The sequence below is a fragment of the Condylura cristata genome, unplaced genomic scaffold (assembly GCF_000260355.1).
Source record: "Condylura cristata isolate star-nosed mole 26May11 unplaced genomic scaffold, ConCri1.0 scaffold00013, whole genome shotgun sequence".
Taxonomy (NCBI): domain Eukaryota; kingdom Metazoa; phylum Chordata; class Mammalia; order Eulipotyphla; family Talpidae; genus Condylura; species Condylura cristata.
Genome location: NW_004567114.1, coordinates 522868 through 547549, shown reverse-complemented (window position 1 = coordinate 547549; position 24682 = coordinate 522868). Strand labels below are relative to the sequence as shown.

Here is a 24682-nt window from a genome sequence, read left to right as displayed (position 1 = left end):
CGCTCACACTCTCCGTGAATGGGCACGAATTTTGGGGTTGAGGCCTTTTCCACATGGCTTTGGATGACACCTTGCGGTGTTGACTTGCCTCAGTCACCCCCTCCTCCCTAACCCCACTTCCTTTTCTCCGAGCGCTGAACCGAGGTGCTGCTTCTGTGTTGGTGTGTGGTTTTGTGACTGCGCAGGGGCCTGTGGCCACGGCCCTGTTTCCCGACACTGGCTTCACGTGGGTACAGGCCCTCTGCAGCCAGCAGCCCGGGAAGGTCAGGCCGTGTCACGAGGAGGAAGGGCGATGCGTTTGCTCCCCTGGGAGAGCCTTTCCCTGGAAGTGCCTGCCGGCCCTGCTGTGGTTGCCCCCTCTGCTGGCCTCCTGCTGTGGATCTCGGGCGCTGCCCTTGCCCAGTGCATGCTGTGCCCATTCAGGTAGCTGCCAGCCTTGCGGATGTGGGCCCTCACCCTAGGGGCGTCCTGCGCCCACCTTTGCCACCACTCGCCACCAGTGCCTTGGCGCATCAGAACAGCCCGTCGTGGTTGGTGCTTCTGTGTCGTCGTGGTCAGTCCCCAGTCCCCTTGTCAGCTCCGTTACCTGACTTTGGACTTCTGGCCTGCTGGGCCTGGTCAGCTTCTGATGACGTCGGCGCCTGGCTCTCCTTGGGCGTCATCGGGGCAGGGGTCTGTTCAAAGCAAGAGCTCTAGTCTGGGGACGACAGACTGTTAGTTAGTGTGTCCACGCAGCCCATGCTGGGGTGCCCCCGCCCTGCCCCCTGGGTATGGGGCCTGTTGACGGACACACCCACCGCATGGATAGCAGGGAGTGTTGCCTGCGCTGGCCTGGAGCCCCGAGCCCACTGCGGGCATTGGCGCCTTCTGTAAGGAACGGATTGTTCACACGGTGGATGATGCATTAAGTGCAGTGGGTGGTCAAAGGCAGTGCAGTCAAGTCTCAGGGCAGGCGGAGGTGCGCGTGCTCCTGGAGGGTGAGAAGGGAGCGGCGGGGAGAACGGGAGCCTGGCTGACGGGTGTCAGCTTTGTGGGAGGGGGGCCAGGAGATGAGAGTGAGCGGGCCTGGGAATAGTACGGTGCACAGAGGAGCTCCTGGGGTGATCGTTCCTTCGGAGCCATTGTGCTGCGCCTTGAGACCCCCCTGCCCCGGCCGGAGGAGAGCACGTGCAGCGCCCCGAGTAGCCAGAGGGCAGCCGGGCAGGCGCGGGGACAGGGCTGTCAGGCAGGCTATTGGGCATGACTGCTGGTGGGGGGCGAATGGGGTGCTGAAACTGGAGGAGGCCAGACCCCCACGCGCGGCATCCCGCCACAGTCCGAGTTGCCCCTAGGCTGACTAGGGGCCGGTGTGCAGCCCAGTGGCGCAGGGCCCACGCTTGTCGCCCAAGGTCCCGCGCACCCCCCCCGCTGCTGTACTCAGCCGTCCGGTTGTCATGTGTGGGCTGCGCTTTGTCCCTTCCCGCCGCGCGTGGATGATAAGGCGCGCTCGGCTGGGGTCAGGGCTGAAGGCTCCCGGGCCGGCTCAGTCTCGGGACCGTTGGGCCGTCGGCTCCGCGTGAGCGTGTGTGTGGGGGGGTGTGTGAGAGTGTTTTGTGGGGGTGTGAGTGAATTTGAGTGGGCATGTATGGGGTATGTGAGTATGTGGGAATGTGGGGGTATGTATGAATGTTGGGGTGTGTGAGTGCAGGTTTGTGAGTGTGTATGTCTTGTGTAAACTGAGTAGACCGCCTTTGTCTTTGCCAGAGGGCAACAGCATTGCGTGTGTTTCTTTTGTCCGTACCCAGGTCCTCGGCCACCCTCGGTTAAATTAAACAACATGACGTGTGTCCCGGAGACAACTTACAAGTACCCTGATTTGCCAATAAATCGATGTAAGGAAGAGGTAAGTATTTTCTCATCGTGTAATCTTGCTGAGTCGGTGCCTGGGGTCCCCCCCTGGCTGGGTCACCAGGTGCCGAGCGTGCATACCTGGGCTAGCAGGTGGGCCGTCCAGGTGGTGTGTGTGTCCTCTCCAAGGTCATGGTCTTGATTGGCTCAGCTTTCCCCTGAGCCAGCCCCCTGCCATCCAGGGTGTCACCCTGGCTTTCCTCCTCGGAAGGTGCTCCCCAAGCTCTCCCCTCTTCCCAGGCGCCCCTCACCAGGCGGCCCCGCCGGTGGTTTTGCAGGCTCAGCACGCCGCCCTCGCCAGCACGGTGCTGGGCTGTCCTAGGCCTTTGCGGGCTCTGCTGTGGCGGCTTGATTTGGTCCGTCATCAGCACGTTTTGTTGACGCGACCAGGCCAGATTCACTGTGAGTTCAGAAGATTGTTTTTAATTAGCTCCTTTATTAAATGTGCTGAAACTAAAGACACCAGAGGAAGAAGCAGTTACAGGTAAAACTGTAAGGCTACAAATACAACTCTTATTTTGCATTAGACTGACTCTCACAACTCGTGCAGGCTGGGTATACTTTGTTAAGTTTTGTGACCAACGTGCAAATTTGGGTGTTTTTCCTGACCCTGTGTGGCATTGCTGGGAGGCTTACGTAGATTCAGCATGGAGGGGGAGGGCTGGGTCACAAGCACAGGCCGAGTGGGCAGCGCAAGTTGGTGGTCTTGGCGTGGTCTGGAGCCGCCGCTGGAACACGGGACGCCGCCTCCACTCCATGGGCGTCCTTGGCGGAGTTAGGAACCGCAACACATCAGAGGACAGTGTAGACTCAGAAGGCGCTATCAGAACCCAGGCTGGCAGCTCCCTTTTTTGACATGAGGGCCAGAGCTGGGGCTATCTAGGCCTGGCCCCACAGCCGTCGACCAGGCCTCTGGTGTGACCGGTGACTGCTTCGCTGGGGACGGGGCGAGGCAGCAGACCCTGCAGGCCCTCTCACAGAGAGCTGCTGGCTCTTGGGTGACATTTACATGGCTAATGATTCTGTGGCAGTTTCGAAAAAAATTGCTTTAAATCCTAGGTGATGTCTTTGATAGAGAGCAATTCTGTGGTCATCATCCATGGCGCCACGGGCAGTGGGAAGAGCACTCAGCTCCCACAGTATGTCCTGGACCACCACCTCCAGCGCTCTACCTATTGCAACATCGTGGTCACCCAGCCGCGCAAGATTGGGGCCAGCAGCATCGCTCGGTGGATCAGCCGCGAGCGTGCCTGGACGCTGGGTGGCCTGGTGGGCTACCAGGTGGGCTGCGTGGGGCGCTGTGTGGGGTGCTGGAGGTGATTGTGTGCTGCGGGGGGTGAAAACGAGCTGTTGCTGATGGCACAGAGCCACGGCCCATTAAAGATCTGAGACTCGGAATTTTTTGAAAATAACTGTAATCTCTTTCCCATTTGAATAGAGAAAAGAAGCAAGAACTCTTAGACTTTTACAGCTTTATCCTTTTGACTACTTCTTTGTGTCAGGATGTCTTTCCACATAAAAGCAACACAGACCATGTGAGCTCGTCAGGCAGGCAGGCCCCAGTCCCTCAAAAAAAAAAAAAAAAAGGGGCTTGTGAGCTTCAGTTTTAATTTAGATTCTTTGTTTTTGTGATCTACAATCATTTCTTTATTCCTTTTAGCTTCGGTACAAAATGACGTAGCCTCTTTGGGTCGTTAAGCATGAACCACTCAAACTAAAAATGTCCTCTTTTCCCTGCCTCGGCTGAGGTGGGGCTGGAGAAGGTGGCGACAGAGGACACCAAGCTGATGTACGTGACCACGGGGGTGCTGCTGCAGAAGGTGGTGGGTGCCAAGAGTCTGGCAGAGTTCACGCACGTCTTCATTGATGAGGTGGGCTCCTGGCTCTGGGTTCCGGATTTGATGTGTGCTTGGGTTGGGGCTTTGGCGGGAGGTTGAGGACCAAAAGGGACCCCTTGTTTGCAGTGGGGTTGGCAGGCGTGACCCCTGTGTTGTGACTGAAGTCTCACTGCGAGTCTTGTCGCTCTGGTCCTGGCTGCGGCCCTGGCTGGGTGGGGGCGGGGGTGGCCAGGCCCCAGGGCCATGTGGGTTGGTGGGTCTGCCTCTCCAGTGTAGCATCCAGAAGGTGGGCGGGTGGGGGCCCAGAAGTCACTGACTGGTCGCTGGTTGCTGCCTCTGAGGCAAGGATGAGAGAGTTTCTGGACTCTGCTCTGTGAGAGTGGAATGCTAACTTGATTTTGTTTATATTTTAAACAAGTTCTTTAAGGTGTGGGGTGTTTTCAGAAACTGTCTGAGGCACCTGGGAAACGGCTCCACCTGAGCTCTGCCTAGAGCTCTCCAGTAATGGTGCTCCGCTTGCTTCTGGGGGGGAGGGATGGGCTGAGAGGGAGTCCTGGGGCTGCTGCTGGGGGGCGGCTCTCGGTGCCCTGGTGTGTCCTCCAATGATGTGTGAACTCTGCGGCCCAGCTGGTACGGTTGGGTCTCCGGTTCCTTCCCCGGTTGGTAGAGGGTGACATAAGGGTGAGGCAGGCAGGGTGCAGAGTGTTTTCACATCAGGAGGCAAAGTCAAGCTCAGGGCTGTGTAGCCAGGGTGGAGTCACTTACTAAGCCTTGGGGCTTCCTGTGGGCTTATGGGGGGAGGGGGCCTGCTCTAGAGCTCCACTGTTGATGCCCTGCTTGTTTTCTGCCCATCCCTCATCTTTCTGCTGCTGGCGGTCTTGTCGGGTGCACACGGGCTCTTGCTCTTGCGCTCTGTCTTGAAGCTGTGCGCCAAGCGCTGGCCAGGTGGAGAGCAGCTGGTCCACCAGGGCCTGGGCGCCGCACAGCGATTTGCGGAAGGAATGGGCTGATGTACCTGAGGGTCAGACGTCTCATGCGGTCCTTAGAGCGTGGGGTGATCAGAACTTGAGCAGTGTGGGGGCTATGGGCAGAGGTGGTTGAGTGTGGGTGGCGGGTTTTCTGCTGTCTGGAAAGAATGACCTCGCCCCTGTGCACTTGAGGGCGCGCCCCGGCCCCTCTCTCCTGCCACCTGCTGAACTTCGGGGACCAGGTGGTGTTGGGCTGCTCGTGGCTTCCTAGGGTACGTGCTCACGTGCCGCGGAGAAAGGCAGGCAGGCAGGATTGGGGGCTTGGCACTGTGGGCCACTGCACAAGAAGGCGGCTGCTGGCATGCCAGGGCTGGATGCCAAGGGCTCTGCCAGGCTTCACTGGCCTTTGTCTTCTCCTGTTGGAGAGGGGTCGTGGCGTTTGGTGACAGCGAGGAATGAATTGACAGTGTGTGCCTGCTCCCGGGGGTGAGATAGACGAGGTGGGGCCTGGCCTGGGCTCACAGTGGGGTAAGGAGTGGGCCCTGCACCCTGAGGAGATGGCGCCCCTCCTCTGTGCGTGCTCAGCAGAAAACCTAGTCACCTCCCTGTGTGGAGCAAAAGTCACAGTGGCCCACTGTAGGCAGTTTCTGGTTGGGGCAGGGTGGGGCTGGGGCCACCAGGGCCTGGGGTGGCCTGGGACGGCCTCCACCTGAGCAGGGCATGGGGCAGCCCCCAGTGCCCCACACTTCCCCTGGGCCAAGGATGCTGACACGCTTTGGGTTCACCTGTTTGTGCTGGATCCAGCTTTTCCAGGGCCAGGCCCTGTAGCCCTCCCCCAGGTCCCATGGGTGGACACATTGCTCTGTCACTCGTGCCTGCAGGAGCAGAGCAGAGCAGCTGGGAGGGAGCTGAGGTGGTGGGCGGAGCTGGTCTAAGTGGGGCATGGCGGGCACGCTTCTGGCTGGCATGATGCCTGGGGCACTGTGGGCATTGTGGCCACTGGTGAACCCTGACTGCCAAGGGGCCGGCGTGGGCCCCTGAGACTCGCCTCTGCTCGGCCTGTGGCCTTGAGCCAGGAGCGGCCCCCACTGCCCCTCCTGGACCTGACGAGACACCCGGTGTCCGGTCCTAGGTGCACGAGCGGACAGAGGAGATGGACTTCCTGCTGCTGGTCGTCCGCAAACTGCTGCGGACAAACTCGCGCTTTGTGAAGGTGAGACGGGTTTGTCCATGTGGAGCTCCCGGGTAAGAGTGGTGTGCTTTATGTTTTAGCACAGACACTTGAAAGCAGCAGTTAGGGTGTTTATGGACTGAAAACATTTACCCACTACAGAAAACAGTGATGAGGAACTCGATGACTCTCACATGAGTAGTAGGAAGTGATTCTGTAATGTTTCAAAAGAGCGTGGACAAACCCTTTCTAAAGAGGAGCCCGTGGCATGTGTCACTGGCCAGGAGACACATGTGAGTTCTCGATGGTTCTGTCATGGGGGCTTGGACCTCAGAACAGCTGCTGCTTGAAGAGCTGCTGTCAGGCCCTGGACAGGCGGCCTTCGAGGTCTCCCTTCCCTCCCTCTAGGGGTCCCTGATGTGCGCCTAGTTGGGCGCTCTGCCCCAGGCTGGGTGCCCCCTCCACTTCCTCCCACCCCCCACGGACCACTCTGAGCCCCCTGGCTTCTCCAGCCTTCCTTGCAGCCTCAGGCCGCTCGTGGGAAAGTGAGTTCTGGCAGTGCAAGTCTCACATTTGTCTCTGAGTCAAAAGGGAGAGTAATGCGGGGTCAGGCCCTCTGCTGGGGTCTGCCCAGGTGCCCCGCTGCACCGGGTCCCCAGGGGAGCCAGAGCAGAGCCAGCTGCTCTCTGTTCTGGACGGACCCATTCTGAAACCCGTGGCAGGCTTTTCCAGCGCCGTGGCGTGTATCACTTGAGGGCACGCCTGGAGAAGCCGTGGAGGGTGGATCTCTGCGTCTCGGCTGGGGCGTGTCGCCTTGCACTCACTGTGGTGATGCTGCCGCTCGGCCTCTGACCCCCAGGTCATCCTGATGTCGGCTACCATCGACTGCAGGGAGTTCGCAGACTATTTCGCCGTCCCCGTCCAGAACAGGTTGAACCCTGCCTATGTCTTCGAAGTGGAAGGGAAACCCCACGCCATCACCGAGCACTACCTGGACGACCTGGGGCACATCCACCATAGCCGAGTAGGTGGGGCTGGCGCTCCAGCGGGGGAAGGTGGGGCCGAGGCGCAGGGAGGGCCCCCCGGTCATCAGCTGCACAGCGAACGGGAGGCTTTCTCAACACACAAGGCAGCACTTTGGAAGAACCTTGCAGCGGGCACCGCTTGTCCCTACCCGGTTCCACAGTGACTGTCACGCGGGGGGCGTGGGGGCACTGAGCCCTGCCGTGTTCACGGTGGGGGGGACACCAGGAACAGCCGAGGTCTGCATTTTGTGACCAGTTTCAGAATGTGGGAAATGTGCTTGTCTGGTCTCCACAATTGACCAAAATGATTGAGGCCCTTGGAGGTTTGCTTGGGTTGTGGGGCAGAGCCGCACACCTTTACACGGCTCCCAGGGCAAGCCGAGGACCTGTGAGCCCTTGGGGTGGGCTCTGTCCAGCAGGCAGCAGCTCCGGTGTGGCGTCTTCTGCCTGCAGCCTGTCTTCGGCCCGGCCAGCTGCTCAGCAGGCATCCCGAGAGCGAGCTCAGCCTGCCCGGGCGCCAGCATCGGCCTTGTAGAGCTCATGTCTTCTTCGCTCATGTCCACGTGATGAGGTCTCAGAGTCAGGGGACCTCTGTCACCACTGCGGTTTATCTTCAGCTGGCTGTCGCATGCTCCAGTGCACTGTCTTGCGTCAGAGAACGCATCCTTCCTCCATGCACCTCTGCACGAAGGTCCAGGACCCTGTTCTAATGCTTGCAAAGGAACTCGGGTCCTTGAAAAGGCACAGAAGCAAGCTGTGTGTGTGCATGATGGCGAGACCACCAGGGCTGCCCATGCCTGGCACGCAGACACCCCACATGGCATGTGCCCTGCTGGGCCATCCCAGTTGCCCTGAATCCGCCAGGAGGGCCTGGGGGCTGGTAGAAGGAGGTTGAGATGTTCCTGTCCCCTCTGCTACCCCAGTTGCTGCAGGCAGTTGCTGTGTGGTGTCCCCAGCAGTGGCTGCCCTGCCTAGGTGGGCGTGCTGGCCCACACACTCCTCGCTCTGTGGCCGCCGTGGGCCCAGGGCCTGTGTGCCTCCCTGCCACCTGCTCCAGGCCGAGGGGGAGGCGGGCTCACGGGGAACGCCATGAGCATTATGTGGGAAAGGTGTTTTCTGGACTTGGATTCTAGAGCGAGTAGAATTGTTAACAGGGCAGGGGGAAGGCACTGCAGCACCCTGACACCTGCCTGTCCTAAAGAGGTTCTGCTGTCCACTTCATCCTAGGTGACACATACTCCAGTATGTTGAGAACTTCAGTGGAAAGGAACCTTAATACAATTCGTGTATGTACACGAATATGGAAAAGGGGAAGGATGGGGAAGAACTGAGTTTCCAAAGCAGGCGCCGGAGGTCGCCCACCCTTCACGGGTGAAGGCCCAGCCACACGGGTCAGCCCAGAGAGGCCTCAGGCTCCTTCGGCAGGGCCCCTGGGAAAGCGGCAGAAGTTTCGGCCAGACAAGTCTGGGAGGAAAAGAGCAAAATCAGAATCAGAACCAAAGCTGCTGTCACCCCCACCCCCCACGGTCGCCCCAAGTCTGCGCCACCCAGTCCAGGCCCAGGCAGCAGCATGGCTTCATCACGGGCCTCTGCTGCGCGGGACCCTCCCAGCCCCTGCTCCACTCTGCACCCTCCTCTGCACCCTCCTCAGGCCCGTCCCTGGGGGCAGGGTCTGGGCCCCCCCCAATACCTGGGGGGCTTTTCTTCAGTACAGAGCTGGCTGTGAGCTGGTGACCTGCTCTTCTGTGGTGGCTTGCAGGAACATGCATCTGCGCGGATTTGGAGCCATGTGGGAGTTTGTGAACAATGTGCATTTTTCTTTTTTGTAGAGTTGTGTGTGGTGGTGGTTGGGCTAACAGTAGAAAACCACTTCTGGGGGATGTCGGCATGGGGAGCAGACCCTGAGGCACACTGTCCAGGCTGCGGGGCAGGTGCTCTGCCTTGGTGGTGACTCTTGGCTGTGTGAAAAGTTGGGAAGAACATGGCTGCTTCTTACCTGGAGACTCGTAGTTGTTGCGTTCTTCCCCAGGTGGGGGTCGTTTGCAAGCCAGCGGCGAAGGGCTTCCTTGGGCCCACATGCCGTGGGTGCAGTGGGCCCTGATGTGCGGGTGTTGACATGGAGGGCCTGGCCACGCACGAGGGCGCTCGGCATGACCGGACTTCTCAGTGGGTGGGCTTTGCTGCTCTGGTGAACCCTGGTGCCCTGCAGTGGCAGCTGAGGGCAGTTTTAAGTGCCCCAGAGTCAGTTTGGCTTCCCTTTAATCACAGCTAGGAGAGGTTCAGTGTCCCCAGGCCCCAGTGGGAGCCTTGCTGTCGCTAGGGGCTGGCAGAGACGGAAGGTGCTGGTGCGTCCCGGGGCTGTTCCACATGGGCGATGCTGTGCCAGGGCCCAGGCTGCGTCCCCGACACTGCGCAGGCACGTGGAGCCTCAGCATGGCCTGTGGCGGCGCAGGCGCCATCAGGGGCAGTGATCTGGGGGTGCTTCCCATGGGGAGCTGAGTGGGAGGGCCGCTCGTGACCCCCGAGTTTGCGTGGTGACCTGCTCTCAGTGTCCCGACCTGCCTCCTTCCCGTGTCCAGTTCTCCCCTCACCTCCTGGAGCAGCCGATGATCACGCAGGACGCATATGAAGTCGCCGCCGCCCTGATCCGGATGTTTGACGACCTGGACCTGAAGGAGAGTGGGTGAGAGCCCTCGCTGCGCCTCCCGTGTCTGCGGGCCTGGAGGTGCTCGCAGAGGAGACATGGGGTTGAGCGCCGCGGGTTTCTGACTGTGAGTTTCCGCTCTGAAGCATCTGCAGCCCGGAGGTAGCCGGTGTGGACACGCAGCAGCCGTGGCACTGCCTTCTGGGTCGGACCTGGGGCTGGGTCCAGAGCTTGCTGCCCCACGTCCCCTGTGGTGACAACGCCAGTGTCACCTGGGCTTCCTCCGGCGCCGGGGGCCTGTCATGCCCGCCCGTGCAGCAGTGCGGGCGGTGGACACGTGCTAGAGTGGGCTGTGTCCCTGGCGCTGCGGCCGGTGTCCGGCTGCTGTCCTCTGCCACGCCTCAGGACCCGGTTGTGGCTGCTCCTCGCCACGCCGGCTGGCGGCTTTCTGTTCTCGCCACCTGGTGCAGAGCTGCCACCTCCAGTGTGGTCTCTGTGGTGGTGCCTTGGCGAGCGAGGCTGTGTGGCGGCCTCTGGAGCCCCTGTGCGTGAACTGGTGCCCAGAGACGCCCTCCCGCTGTGCCAGCTGCCTGTCCTGCGCTGGTGTCGCCAGTCTTCACATGTCCGGGTGCGGGTTACCAAGTGCCCCCACCCCCCGCAGCGGCTGTCCTTGGGAGACCCCGGTTTACTGTAGACAGGCCCCTGCTGTGGGTCTCTCCTCCGTGGGGCGTGCTGCTGGTGCCCAGCAGAGGGTGTCCCCAGCTCAGGCCTCCAGGCCCTCTTTTCTCCCAGGCCGGCCCTGCCACGCCTGTCTCTGCGAGGCGGGGTCCTACTGCAGGCGTGGCCAGCTGGCTGTGGACATGCACGCGTGGGCTGTTCTGGGGCTCTGGCTCTGCCCCACCCACCTGCACGCCTTTCCTTCGCCAGCCCTGCACCTCCGGTTGTCCTTGCTCAAGGTTATTTAGAGATTCGAAGGCTGAGTGTTGCCACCTTCATTCTATTCTGTGTGCCTTGCAGTTTTGTGTGCACTTTAGAATCAATTTGTCAGTAACTGCAAAGAAGCCAGTTCAGATTCTGAAAGGCGTTGCTGGGTTTGTGATCCAGTTTGGGGGGTGTCGCCAGGTCAGGGCAGCTTGTCTTCTGGGTGGCGGGACAGCGCTCTTCTGTTCAGAGGGACCTTTTTTTAACAGTAGTTTTCAGAATGTAAGTTTTGCATTTCTTGTTAAGTCCATCGTGTATTTTATTCTCATTGACGCTCCTGGGAGTGGACCTGTCCCCTCAATTCCATTTCTAGCTTGTTCATCAAAAGTGCTCAAAGGCCGCGACTGGCCCGCCGCCTGCCGGGCTCGCAGGCGGTGCTCCTGGGTTCCGTGGGGCCGTCTGGCACGGCTCACGTGTCTGGCTTGTTCCCTTTGTTGTCCTGCCTGGGACCTCCGGGCCAGGCAGGGCGGACGGCGCATAGCTTGGGCCTGGGGCTGGCACAGTGCCCGGCGCCATCCCCTGGCCAGTGGTTGTTCCCCTCAGAGCCCGTGGACTTGGAGTTTACATTTTGCTGCTGTTACACTAGATGCAGACTATTTTCAGGGCTGGAATGTCAGTAATTAAACTTGCAGGTAGTTTTGGGGGAGGAAATAATGAAAGGCTTGGGCCTCCCAGGCCATGGGAGCCTTAGTCCTGGGGTGGCTCTGGTTTCTTAGGGGGAGAACCGGTACACCGGATGGGCAGCCAGTGTCTGCCGGGCCGGGAGGCTGGGCCCTGGCTTCCAGAGGGGCAGCGGCTCTCCCAGCCTCCAGTGACCTGTGCACCTTCCATTTCCCACAGGACCAAGACCTGGGCAGGGACTGAGTTCGTGTCGGAGCGCAGCAGCGTGCTGGTGTTTCTGCCAGGTGGGTGCATGGCTGGCGAGTGTGCGCAGTAGCTGTGCAAAGGTGAACAGTGTGGCTTTTGGGGTGGCTTCTTTGTTACTTTTAAGGATTTTCTTTATTTTTGCAAGAAGAACTGGGGTGCAGGCCAGAGGTGTGGGAGTGAGAGGCCGTCCCAGAAACAGAGTGGGAAGCAGAACAGGCAGGTCTGCTGAAACCCACTGCTGAGGGGAGCAGTGGGGGACAGGTGGGGTCTGGTCACCCCTGGGTGGGAGCCACACTCGGGCTATGGTGGCTGACCCGGACACCCCTGGGCTTGGCTTCTCACTACACTTTCCACTGGCAGCAGGAGCCTGAGCATGACCGCACAGCCTGTGGCGCGGCGCCATGAGCACGGCAGAGCGGCTCGGAGATAACTGTGCGCACTTCCAGGCCACCAGGCTGGCTCGTGCCCATGGCCACCTGCAGTAGGTTCTTTCTGGGGATGAAAGCACTGAAGGGACATCCCAGTGCCCGGCGCTGTGGCGTTCACTCGCCCCCCCACTGCCGCCGCCTTCTGGGCTGCCTGCTCTGGGGGTGGCCTCGTCCCCCCAGGTTTCCAGTGAAGCAGTCAGCTGTTAAATCGCGCTGGCAGCATGGCCGAGCCTGGGAGTGGCTGCTCGTGTGCGGAGTGCAGCTGCGGGGTTGTGGGAGTCCTGCAGGCCTGCCCATGGGAAGAGGGGCGCTCGCACACCTGGGAGCTTAGCCTAAGCTCTCCGAGTTGTGCATGCAGAGTGGGGTTCTGGCTGCTGAGTCACGTGGCATAGCTCGGTGGGACATGCGACTGCCGTGAGGTGTTCTGTTACTGGGAGCTGTAAGCAGAGCGCCTGGCCCAGCGAAGGGCGCTGATGGGCGATGGCGGGGTGGGGGTGACTGGGTGGGCCGAGCAGGTGGGGGCCCCTGGCTTGGGGGTTGGGGGCGCTGCCTTGGCCACACCTAGGAGGGAGCTCCTAGGAAGCCCCTCTGCCCAGGGCCCTTCTTGGCGCCCATGGTCATCGCTGGCTCTGTGAGTGGGTGGGGCCGTGCTGGTCGAGTTGTGGGCTGCGTTCTGTCCTGGCAGACGCACACAGCAGGGCTCTTCTCGCCCATTCTGGAGGCGGCAGGTCCCGTCATGGCACGGCCAGGGCCACGTGTCTCTGAGGTACTGTGTGGCGCCCACGACACTAGGTCTGCAGTCCCTGTATCTATGTCTCTGCGTGAGTGTGAGAGAGTGTCTGTGAGTGTATGTAGGGTGTTTCTGCCTGTGTATGTCTGTAGGTGTCTGTCTCTGTGAGTGTGGGGGTATCTGTGGGGGGGGGATGTGCTCCCATGCTGCACGAAGAGGCTGCTGCCTGACCCCAGCTTGGTGAGCCGGCCCACAGGGACACTGCCCGCTGGTGGTCACATTCTGAGTCTCCGGGGTTAGGACCTCACCATCCTTGGGAGACAGACACGTTCAGCTCACAGGTGGCTCAGGGACTCCTGATCCAAGCAAAAAATGAAACACGTTTTATTTGTCCACAGTTTTCAGCCTAATGAAAAAGTGTATTTACCATCAAGGCTTTCAAAGTGCTGTTTTGGTTGTGCAAACATTGCATGCTCATTCGTGATGGAAATTGGGGAAATCAATGGGAAAAATGTGAAATTTCCAGCTCCCGAGGGAGGAAAACCAGGGCAATGTTCAGCCCTGTTCTGAGCCCGCGTCTGTCTCTGCTTGCTACTGTGCTTGGGCGACCAGCCCGGCTGCCGCGGGAGCCAGTGGCCTGGCCTCTTGCCACCCTGCCTCCTGTCCCTTGGCTGAGTGCCGCGCTCTCCCTGTTCCAGGTCTGGGCGAGATAAACTACATGCATGAGCTTCTGGTCAACATGACCCACAGAAGGTGCGTCTCCGGGAGCTGCGCCCGCAGGTGGGCCGGCCCGCGCAGGTGTCTGGCGGTTGTCGGTGGGCACCTCACCTCCCTCCTTGTGGCGCAGGCTGCAGGTCTACCCTCTCCACTCCAGCGTGACCTTGGAGGAGCAGAACAACGTGTTTCTGAGCCCAGTGCCTGGCTATAGAAAGGTAGGGCTGGCTGGGCTACCGTGTCTGCTGGGCTTGTCCTGCGCGTCAGTGCCGGGCTGGTGCAGCGGCTGGCTGGTCGCCCAGAGAGACGTGCCTGGTGCACGAGTCTGCGCTGCGTCATGGCCGGGCTGTGCCTCGGCTTCAGGCTTCCGTGCCCGGCTCTGGCGGTTCCCAGGCTGGGGTCATTGTGTCCCTGAGAAGACACCGTGGCTTTGCCTCTGGCTCCGTTCCAGTCGCAGTTAGGAGGGCTTCTGCCACCTCGGCTTGGGAGCTCGGCTTGGCCTCCCGCAGCCCTTCCTGACCTGCCCACCGCCAGCCCCATGTCCAGAGAGAAGGCTCTGAGCCCCCAGCACGGTGACCTTCCTCTTGGTTTTGTCCCGGCGCCTCTTGCTCCTGGGTCATCTCAGGGCCCCTGAAGCTGGCAGGTGCAGCCGTCTGGCCACTCTCTCCGCAGCTGCAGAGCTGCAGTGAAGGTCGGGCTCGCTGCAGCTGGGCCTGGCCCTGGGGGGACATGGCCCTGCACTGGGTGGGAGCCATGTGGCTGTGTAGCTGTTGCCTCTCAGATGCCACAGCGCCGCTTCCTCATGGACGGTGAAGGGGACATGTACATCATCACCGTGTGTGTCCACTGCAATGGCTGAGTCACAACCTGGTGGTGCCTGCTGTCTGCGGCCAGGCCGGGCATGAGCGCCCTCGGGCTGGCCTCGCCACACCTGCGGTGGCTGCCCTGCCACTGACCTGAGAGAGATGAGTGCTCGAGGAGCAGAGCCAGGGTGTAGGGCCAGCTGGCTGTTGAGCCCACGCTCTGACCCTGCAGCCAGCCAGGTGTGACTTGTGTGAGCTGAGAAGAGGTTGAGTGCAGTCAGGGTCAGGAACTTACAGGGGCCACTCTGAACGTGTGGAGCTTGAATTGCCCACGTCCTGCTGGACGTGCCCCGGGTGGTGAGTGTGGACGTCAGGCTCTTTGTTTCCGGTGCCAGATCATCCTGTCCACTAACATCGCGGAGAGTTCGGTCACAGTCCCAGATGTCAAGTATGGTAAGTGATGCCTGCGCTCGCCACACGACTGCAGCTCTGTCGGCCTTTGTCCTGAGGGGAAGCTTCCTCCAACTCTCTGATTGGGGGGCGGCATTTCCCGTCTCAGGCCCCGGTGCCTCCATGGACTCTGGATTCCACATGGTGGCCTGTGGGGCGGGGCTGCGTGGGTGTCTGGGCAGGCGAGCTCTGGCAGCCCCAGGTGGAGCCCTGGGCCTGGGACCTGCGGCTGCTGAGGTGTTGGGGCGCAGTCACGTCTGTCACTGGAGGCAGTTGGAGGCAGCCGGGTCCACCTGGGGCAAAGCTGTTCCCGACGCCAGTGCTGGGTGTCTCCCTGAGTGCTTCACAGCTGCTTTTGTCCCTGTTGGGAGGCCACAGCCAGGCACTGTGTGACTCGCACGAGGATAGGCCGAGCCAGTCCAGGCCTGTCCTCACGGCGGCGCCATCCTGGTGGGGAGATGCTCGTCACTGCAGAGAGCTGAGTGGCATGTAGGGAAGTGGGGGCGTGAGGACTGGGAAAGCGGTCTTTCTGGGTAGGGTGCAGGGACACCCCTTTGAGGGAGCCCAGCGTGAACAGGACTTGGGGAAGCCCTGCAGTGACATGGCTCCCAGAGACAGAGCTGGAGGACATGAGGGCTGGTGTGGCTGGGGACCGGGTCTGGTTCTGGGCTGGCACCTTCAAGGGGCGCTCAGGGCAGTGTTTTGACGGGGGTGCGTAGGTACAGACGCACAGTGGGCTGAGCCGAGGTGGTGCGGGGGTCAGCACAGGTGCTGGGTGGGGGGTGCTGGGGAAGGCGGCTGGGAACGTGGGTCTGGGCAGGGCGAGTCCCATTCACGTGTGGGCCACAGTGGGGAGGAAGAAAGCGGGCTGGGCCCCTAGGGCTGGGGCCGGCCTCACGGGCCTCTGGGGCAGTCTCCACACTACTGAGGAGCATTGGCAGGGCTTGACCAAGAATCGCAGGCCCGGGGCGGTCAGCAGACTTCTAGGGGTCTAAATGGCGGGAAGTGGGGGCCAAGAGCCATGTCCACAGGGGTCTGGTCTTCTGGGCCAGGCCCAGTAGTGCTTTAGGACAGATGGCACAAGAAGTGGGCAGTTCCTGGGCTCTGCCACAGGATGCGAAGCAGCCCCCAGGACAGGTGCCCAGAACCACAAGAGCGGGTGAGCACTGGGTGGGGAGGGGTGAGGAGCTGCGTTGGGTTTTGGTAGCTTTGACGCTTGCGGGCATCCAGCGGAGTATGGGGAACCAGGTCTGTGAGCCTGGAGGCCACGTGGATGAGCCGCAGGGAATGCTGGGTGATAGCCCAGCTGCCCAGCGTGGGTCCTGCTCCCATCAGAGGGAGGCGTGGCAGGGCACGGTGGGGTCAGGTAGTGCCGTGTGGCTTGGGCCTCGGAGCCTCCCAGCCACTGCCGAAGCTTGAAGAATCACCATGGGTGGCAGGTCATGTTTGCACAAGATTGAAATTGGCTCTGGGGCTTGGCAGCATGGGCATGTTAGTGCCCTAAACACACAGAGTTTGTGACAAAGTCAGAGGACAGGATGCCCCAAGGTGTTTCTCTGTTCCGGGGAGTGGGGACTTGAGGCTCAGAGAATCTGCTGCACGGTGGACAAAGCATTGGTGAGAGCTGAGATGATCTGAAGTGGAGCTGCGATTAAGGTGGGGGAGACCTGCCTGTTGGTGGCCTCTGAGCTCAGTGGCCAGGAACTTGGGCAGACAGCTAGGGGCTGCCTTGCTTCCCTCCGAAGCCCCTGGAGCCAGAGGTGGGGTGTTCTCGAGCCCGGGGAGCAGAGCAGAAGCCAGGCCTTCAAGGCCGTGCGGATGCGGGCCTGTGGGAGTGAGGAGTGGTGAGTGGTGAGGGCACCTAGCAGGTGGCAGGATGCCTAGCCTGGGCTTCTGAGGGCTCTCTCTGCCTGGCAGGTGGTTCTGGTTCGGAAACTGCTGGAAACTGGGCTGGGGGTCGCCATCTCTGGTGCTGACCGAGTTGTCCCAGAAGCAGCTGTGGAGTGGGTAGTGAGGGCGTTGTGGGGAGGAGTTCCTAGTTTTGAGAGTGGGTTCTGCAGTTTCAGGGAGTCCTGTTACGGGAGTCCTGTTACCTGGGGAGCCAGGAGGGAGGGTGGGCACAGTGGAGCAGTAGTGCGGGTTGGGGGCACTGGAGTGCACCCCCAGAGCACAGCCCTGGGTGGTGGGACGTTGGGCTCTCCAGATGCCGGCCAGGCTCAGGCTGAGCCGCACCCCTGACCTCCGCCTCCGGGTCCCGGCGCCCTGGGTGCAGTGCAGACGCACGCTGTGCCCAGAGCCTCTCAGGAAGAGCCGGCGCCCCGTCCTGGGTGGCGGGCAGGTGGGCAGGCACCCTCCCAGGCTGCTCCTTGTGCCCTTGTCTTGCCGTGATGTTGCTCACGCATCTCTTGTTCGCCCGTTGCTTACATTCCTCTTTTTAAATGACAGTTATAGATTTTTGTTTGACTAGAACTCTGGTTTGCGATGAGGACACGAATTATCAGAGTCTGCGGCTGAGCTGGGCCTCCAAGACCAGCTGCGAGCAGAGGAAAGGTAAGCGGCCTTAGGCCCCGCCTGGCGCCCCGCGCCCAGGCCTGTCTTGCACAAGATGGCTCTTGCCGTCACGGCCCCTATAAACACGTTGGAGAACAGTCACAGGAGCCAAGCGGGCCGTGCGTGACAAGCTGCCATCTCCCCGAGACACACTCCTCCTCTGGCGTCTTGTCCTGAACTGGACAAGCTGGAGGGCCGGTTGCAGCAGCCACCAGGGAAGGTGCTGGGCGGCGTTCGTGGTGTGACTGAGGCCTGGCTTTACTTCGCAAGAGAACCCCTGGAAGGACACACCCGCTGGCCAGTGGGTGTAGCCCAGACCGGCCACTGGGCAAGGGACTGGCATTTGAACCTATAAGTCCGGCTCTGGCCACACCCTTAACCACTGGGCAGTTGCTCTCCCAAGACGACCTCCTGTGGGGGCGAGAGGCGTCACTGAGTCAGGCACCATTGCTGCCCGCTCTGGAGGTGCCTGCACAAGCGTCCGAGTCTGGCCCCACAGGACAGCAGGTGCACGGGCACCAAGCTCAGAGAGCCCATGGAAGGTGAGGCGGCCCGGGGCGCAGGGTTTTGTCCCGTGTCTCCGTGTGTTCAGGGCTCCGTGACAGGGAACCTTCCTATGGGAAGTCGCCAGGGAGCCCCGGCAGCCCACGCTGCCATTGGCCCCCGGCTCTCCAGTCCTGTGGGTGTGCAAGGCTGTGCCCCCTCGTGGTTGTGGTCAGAGGAGGGACCTTGGTGGTGATGCCCCCAGTGGCTGTGCTGATAGGCAGGTTGTGGCTTTGTTTGCTGGACAACCTGTCGCTGCTGCGCTCCAGCTGAGGTGCCTCCTTGTCTGGGCTTAGTGTGGTCAGGAGCGGTCGTGGTGTGGATGCAGATCTCGTTTCTGGGCGGAGCATGGTAGGCATGGGCCGGTGCCTGTGTGTGGCCTGGACTCTCCTTGCCCTGGTGGGTGCTGCAGGCCTCTCAGGGGCAGCCTCCTCTTTCACCCTGGCTCGGCTCTGCCTGCCCCCCAGGGCCTGAGAGGTTCCGCACCCTTCCTGGGACACCACTGTTGTTGGGCAGCACCACACTGATAGAGACGGGAGTCACGGGCGGCGACATCACCAGCTCCGGCCTTGTTACTGATAAGCCAGGCCCACAGTGTCAGTCACCTGGGCAGGTGGAGAAAGAGGGAGAAGTAGGAGGAGGGGGAGGGGGCTCTACTCTCATCTGCTGACAGCTTGGGTGGAGATCCAGCCCTGACTCCCAGGCAGGATTTCAGTCTTGTCAATGAGGTTCCACCGAGCAGCTTCCCCGGCATTCCTGGTCACACCTCGTGATGCAGACCCTCCCCGGGTATCCAGCTTTATGTTCTTAATTGATGTGAAGGGTCCCTGGTAGGGTTGGGCTCCTGTGACCTGGCAGTTCTGACCTGGCTTCAGGAATGCAGACATGTAGGTGATGAAATGGAGGCTCACAGCCGCCTGGCGAGCAGGCCCCCGCCCTGAGTTGCGTTACTGCCGCAGGGCTTCGGCGCGCCCTAGGCTGGGCCAAGGCCTCACACATGATGGTGGCCGGGTGCTCCTGGTCTGCACGGTCCTGCTGTCCCTCATGGACTGCTCGTCCCTGCCCTGTACCCACGTCAACATCACACTGCGGCTCTCACTGAGCCTGGGGAGCCATGCACATCTGCCCCCACACTGACTTGTGGTTTTTATTTTGCTTTGGTTGTTTCTAGTTGTATTTTTTGGTGCCTTGGAATTTTCTGACTGGTTGCCGATGAGGAAGGGGTGATGGTGGGAGCCTGGACTTTGCACGCACCTTCTGATGGGCAGCACCTATGTGGTGGACAGGCAGGAGCCCAGGCCACTCTCCTCCTTCCTGACTCTGCAGGGGGAGGAAGGCACCTCCCTGGGTGCCCGTTACTTTAGACTTCTTTGTTTTTTATTTTAAAAAAAAGATTTATTTATGCACACAAGAACTGGGGTATCGGCCAGAGGTGTGAGGAGGTGTTGAGAGAATTCACCAGAGACAGAGTGGGGAACAGAACAGGCGAATCCACCGAGCTACACTGTTGAGGGGACCAGCAGGGAACAGGATGGGTCTGCTGTGCCCTGTGGGCCACTCCCTGGATGGGGATTGAACTCAGGCTGCAGCGGCTATGGACAGCTTCACAGTGCTGTGCCCTTTGCATCACCAGGGAGGGCTGGTGCCCATTACTTAAAAGCTGATGCTCACCAGGGCTCTGAGACAGGGCTGGGTGCCGAGACACAGTCTCAGGACCTCTGTGTCTGGGGAGCTCTGCTGCTCAGCTGGGTGTGGAGTCGTGACCTGGAGCTGCCACCTGGCAGGACCCTGGCAGAAGCGTGGGCCCGAGGACTCAGGAGAAGCCAGGACAGTGGCCACTGCCCCCAGAGCCTCCTGTGTCCCCCGTGGCCCCGCTTCTCCCTGCTGCTCTGCTATTTGGGTCTTGTTTCCTGTGCAAAGGGTGTTTGCAAGGTCTCAGCTTCCACTGCGCCTGGCATCCAGAGCCTCCGGACATGGGCCTGGGGCAGTCACTGCAGCTGTGGAAGCTGGTGCTCGGCCCGAGGTGCCATGGGATGCGGCGCTGCCTCCCACGGGTTGTGTGGGAGGAGCCCGTAAGCGGCCACTGTGCCCAGGGGTGCAGCGTGGCACATGCTGGAGGGCTAACGCAGAGGTTTTGGCTGTGTCTCCTTGGAAGGCCGCGCGGGGCGAGTGTCCAGAGGGTACTGCTACCGACTGGTCCACAAGGACTTCTGGGACAACTGCATCCCCGACCACGTCGTCCCCGAGATGCTGGTGAGGCCTGTGCTCCCTCCCACGTGGCAGTCGGACCTGAGGGCGTCCCTCAGCGCCGTGCGGTCCGACTCGGGCAGTCACCGCGGTCTCCGCTTGCAGTCGACTCACGTGTGGGGCCTGGGGCAGAGCCGCGCCTGCTGGGGCCGTCTTTGTGGTCAGCAGGTGGAGCTGACACCCCTCCTTTCTGTGGCACTCCCTCTTGGGTCTTCCTTCTTCCAGAGTCATTCTTTCCCCCAACCCCCGCAGTGCAGGGCAGGTCAGTGGGGGCTGCCAGCACTGGGCCTCACTCGTGTTCTCTTCAGCGTTGCCCCTTAGGAAGCACGATACTGAAGGTGAAGTTACTGGACATGGGTGAGCCAAGGGCTCTGCTGGCCACCGCCCTTTCCCCGCCCAGCCTGGGTGACATTGAACGTACCATCCTTCTGCTAAAGGAGGTAGGTCGGGCTCTGGGTGTTTGTGTTGGGAAAAGCTGGGACTTTTCGGAGTAAATTTTAATGTTAGAGATATATGTGGTGCTCTTCACAGTGTTGAGGGTGTTGTAAACAGCCAGCGTTTCTTGGGGATGCTGGGGCGTGAGGGCCAGGCTACTGGGCCAGGTACAGCTCTGTGCCCCTTGCTTACTCTGGCAGTGCTGCTCCCTCCCGCCCCTTCCACGCTCCGTTCCCACGGCCTCCCCCCACCCCGCCCTCTCCATCTGAGGCTGTGCTGCTGCTGCTGCTTGGGCTCCTGCCCCCTCGCCTCCCGCACCTGGGCTGTCTGGAGAGTGCTGTGCCTGTGGTGGGTCTGCACTGGGCACTGCCGTCCGTCTCCCAGGGCCGTCGGGCTGCCTGGCAGCCTGCTGGAGGACCTTTCTGACCCTTAGCCTGGGGTGCCTTGGCCCTTGCCCTTCAGATTGGTTTCTGCATGGGTTTGCGTTTACGGGACGTGCCTGCCAGGTCGCAGAAGGCCCCCATGCTAGGTTAATGTTGCTGCTGGGAGCCCCCGACAGCCGCTGGGGCCAAGGTCTGACACTCTGCAGCATGGAGGTATGAGGTCATCAGCTCTGTGGGGTGTCCTGGGTGTCCCCTTTTTTTGCAAAAATTATCACCTGTGTTCCAGGTTCCAGAAAGTAAATTAGAACAGTGTTTTGATGTGTCTGCCTACCAGAGTTGGCCTGTCTTTCAGAACCTCATTCACCAAAATTTGGTTGTCATGTCCTGCTGCCCACCCTGGCCTGGGGGGTGGCAGGCCCCGCACCGTGAGAGTGCCCTGTGCTTGCTCAGGTCGGAGCCCTGGCAGTCAGTGGGCAGAGAGAGGACGAGAGCCCCCATGACGGCGACCTGACCTTCCTGGGGAGGGTGCTGGCCCAGCTTCCCGTCGGCCTACAGCTGGGCAAGCTCATCGTGCTGGGCCACGCCTTCGGCTGCCTGGAGGAGTGCCTCATCATCGGTGGGTGCTGCAGCGCGGGGGTTAGCTGTGGGGTGTTGCCCAGCCCCTCACCCTCTGCTTTCCTCCCATCAGCTGCGGCTCTGTCTTTGAAGAACTTTTTTGCAATGCCTTTCCGGCAGCATCTCGATGGGTACAGGTATGTCATGCGCTCGTGGGGCAGCCGCTCTGCTGTCTGGGTCGGTGACGCCCGCTCTGTCTGCAGGAACAAGGTCAATTTCTCTGGCAACAGCAGGAGTGACTGCATCGCACTCGTGGAGGCCTTCAGAGTGAGTGGCCGCTGGGGTGGTCTCCAGGCATCACGCCCCGGGAGGCTACAGGGTTGGGGTCCAGCTTTATGACAGAGACTGAAAAAATTCACGCTATACATTTTCTCTGGCCAAAGTCAAACTTACAAGAAGTCCGTGGCCAGCCAGGTACTGACGCTCTGCTCTGTTTCCAGGCGTGGCAGACCTGCCGGCAGCGGGGAGAGCTACGCCACCCAAAGGTAGGCCGGGAGGGGGAGCCGTGTCACCTAGGTGGGCTGGGAGGGGGAGCTGCGCCACCCCAGAAGGGCCGAGTATCCTGTGATTCCTGGTGGGCGGCTGGGCGGCCCCAAGGGGACGCTGGCCTGGTGCAGAGGCCGGCGCAGGCGTCACCAGACAGGCATCGGCAGCTGGTTCCAGTGCCGGCTGGGGTGGGGCTGTCTGCAGTAGGGCCCGTGCGTGGGAGCCGCCTCGTGCCTGGGCACCTGCGTGTCACTCCCATGGGCCTGAAAGCTTCCTCTTTGCTCAGTTGTAGATGACGGCTTGAAGAAGCCGGTCATTAGCCTTTTTACAGCATTTTGCGGGGAAGGTCAAGTTTTGTCCTCCTCCCACTAATGTGAGTAGACTGAGTAGGCTGAGGATGACAGCCTTGAATACTGGCAGTGTGCGCTGCCTGGAGCTGGCCTCACTGCGCTCTGGTGGGGGTGCACCCGCCTGGTCAGTGCTGGCCATGTCGGGTGAGGCTACGCTCTCCTCTGTTCCAGGATGAACTTGACTGGGGGCGACTAAATTACATTCAAATCAAGAGGATTAGAGAGGTGAGTTCTGCTGCTTCAGGTCAGCTTGTGGTCACGGTGCACGTGTCCAGGCCCAGCATGGGCGGCCATGGGGCCCAGGAGCCACCGCAAACCAGGTCTCTGTGGCCGAGGCCGCGCTGCATTCAGCACCACTGACGGAGGTGATTATGTGCCAGCGTGGCCGGTGCACTTGCTGTCAGCGGTCACTACCTACTGGACACATCACGCACCACCTACAGCACACTTGTTCTGTCTTAAGTGTACCACATGTGCAATTGTTGGTTCATGTTTTGTGTGATTTTGTGCAGTTCTGAGAATCCCTCCTGGCTGACACCCCCCTCCTCCAGCTGCACGTTGTGTGCTGTGACCTCTCTGGGCTGGGCGGCTTGACATGTGTCTTTAGGGCACGTCAGCGTCAGCGATTTGCTAGAAGACCTCCCAGGCCTCAGGAGGCCGCCATGCTCCCGGGTGTGGTTCCTATCGCCTGAGGACGAGGTTTACCTGCAGCCGCGATGGGCAGTGCTGGGAGGCGCGGGTGTAGTGACTGGCCCTGCACCTGTGGGCAGCCACTGGGGCACTGGGGCCCGAGGCTGTGTAGGCCCTCCGTTCCTGCTGTGTGCTGCTGTGGGGTGAGGCGGCTGACCACCCCCAGCCTGCCCGACAGCAGCTACTGCTGTCTCTCAGGGAAGGCCACCACTGCTGGGCGTCAGGTCACAGAGACGCCCCGCTGAGCAGGGGCCCGCAGCCTCTGAGGCCACCACGCGGGGCCCAGCTGGTGCTGGGCATGTTGTTGTGGCAGCTGGGCCTGAGTCGGCCTCGCACTTTGGGAGCTGTGGAGTCTGCTCTGTATTTTCAGGTCAAATTTGGTTTGTTAGTTACATTGTGTAGGTTTTTCTGAGGAGAGAGGTAGAGAGTGTTCATTACCCCGACCCGCTCTGCGGTGACAGGTGAGTGACAGCCACTGTCCCGGTGTCTGCAGGTGGCCGAGTTGTATGAGGAGCTGAAGACCAGGATCTCACAATTTAACATGCATGTGGGGTCCCGGAGGCCAGCCCTGGACCAGGACTACAGCCACAAGCAGCGCTTCATCCTGCAGGTGCCACCCCCGGTGCCGTGAGTTGGGGTACCCCGCCGTGCACCAGTGCCCAGAGCCGTGTCCCTGCATGCTGCTGTCCTGCGTGCGACAGTACCGCATTGAAGCTTCTCAGAGCAGAGCCTGCTGGCACAGGCCAGTGTAGGCAGTGCTCCCAGAAGCGCCTCCGCCTGAGGGGGCTGTGGCCAGGTCAGACGGACCCGGCGGGGGAGGTTCACACGGGCAGATGCCCATGAAGGAGACAGTGCAGAGAGAAGCATTTTCCTGATGTCCAATCGCAGAAAGGCTGAGGGGTCCCCTTGCTCTGTGAAGGGAGGGCTCAGGGCTGAGCTGCTCCGGCTGTGGGACCCGGCGCCCGCCCCTCAGGGCTCTGTGCTGGGGGGTGTACCCGCATGGACCTCAGGCTGGGCTCGCCCTGGGAAGGGCCATGTTGGGGGTCACAGCCGTCAGGCCAGAAGCATGTGGTGAGGTGACAGTGCCCCACCTCGCAGGTGGGGTCCAGTCTTCACACCTGCCTTCCAAGAGACCTATTCTTGGGTGAGGGTGGCGCGGCCGGATCCTGGACGGTCGTGCTCATGGAGATGAGCCTCTCTTCCAGGTTGTACTGGCAGGCGCTTTTTACCCGAACTACTTTACATTTGGGCAGCCTGACGAGGAAATGGCCGTGCGGGAGCTGGCAGGCAGAGACCCAAAGACAACCATCGTGGTAGGTGGATGCTAGACGCCAGCTTCAGAGGCTTGTCAGAGTGGTCCTGCTTCGCCCCCGAGGGAGTGCTGTGCTGTCGGGGGCCTGGCTCACACCTCCTCCCGGCCTGCTGATGCTGACAGCCCCCACCCCTACCCCTTCTTGAAGGGCTGGAGGCACCTCCCCCAGCCAGGGCCTCTGGCCACAGTTGCCCAGAGCTTTTTGTTGGGCGTTTTGTTCAGAGTTGAGTTTAAATTCAGCGAGCCCCACGGAGGTGTGCGTGGGCTGGGGCAGCCTCGCCTGACGGGCTGTGTCCATTCCGCAGCTGAAGCACCTGCCCCCCTACGGGTTCCTGTACTACCGACAGCTGCAGTCACTCTTCAGGCAGTGCGGCCAGGTCAAGTCCATTGTGTTCGACGGCGCGAAGTAAGTGGCCCGTCGGTGACTGCAGCTCTGAGGGCTCCCAGGGCCCTCGCCGCCAGAGCCGGCCTCAGAGCCGAGCGTGTGGGTGTGGGGCTCGCACCAGCTGCCCACGCCATGCAGCTCTGCGCCTGGTGTCACCCCGGTGTCCCCTCCAGCTGGCAC

General features: G+C 61.2%; 1 protein-coding gene across 1 annotated transcript in view; it reads left to right on the top strand.

Annotated features, from left to right (window-relative positions):
* The first annotated feature begins 1801 nt into the window (after positions 1-1801).
* TDRD9 (tudor domain containing 9) overlaps positions 1802-24682 on the top strand; it is a 38574-nt gene continuing 15693 nt past the window's right edge. The window contains exons 1-21 of the mRNA XM_012724429.1: positions 1802-1882; positions 2947-3168; positions 3636-3758; positions 5826-5906; positions 6724-6888; positions 9469-9572; positions 11355-11419; positions 13238-13292; positions 13387-13471; positions 14452-14509; positions 16952-17056; positions 19755-19852; positions 20155-20286; positions 21115-21280; positions 21353-21416; positions 21483-21546; positions 21720-21764; positions 22287-22340; positions 23299-23415; positions 24011-24118; positions 24423-24523. Coding sequence (XP_012579883.1) covers positions 1817-1882; positions 2947-3168; positions 3636-3758; positions 5826-5906; positions 6724-6888; positions 9469-9572; positions 11355-11419; positions 13238-13292; positions 13387-13471; positions 14452-14509; positions 16952-17056; positions 19755-19852; positions 20155-20286; positions 21115-21280; positions 21353-21416; positions 21483-21546; positions 21720-21764; positions 22287-22340; positions 23299-23415; positions 24011-24118; positions 24423-24523 — 2078 coding nt within the window. The 5' untranslated portion in view covers positions 1802-1816. The remainder of the gene's footprint in view (positions 1883-2946; positions 3169-3635; positions 3759-5825; positions 5907-6723; positions 6889-9468; positions 9573-11354; positions 11420-13237; positions 13293-13386; positions 13472-14451; positions 14510-16951; positions 17057-19754; positions 19853-20154; positions 20287-21114; positions 21281-21352; positions 21417-21482; positions 21547-21719; positions 21765-22286; positions 22341-23298; positions 23416-24010; positions 24119-24422; positions 24524-24682) is intronic.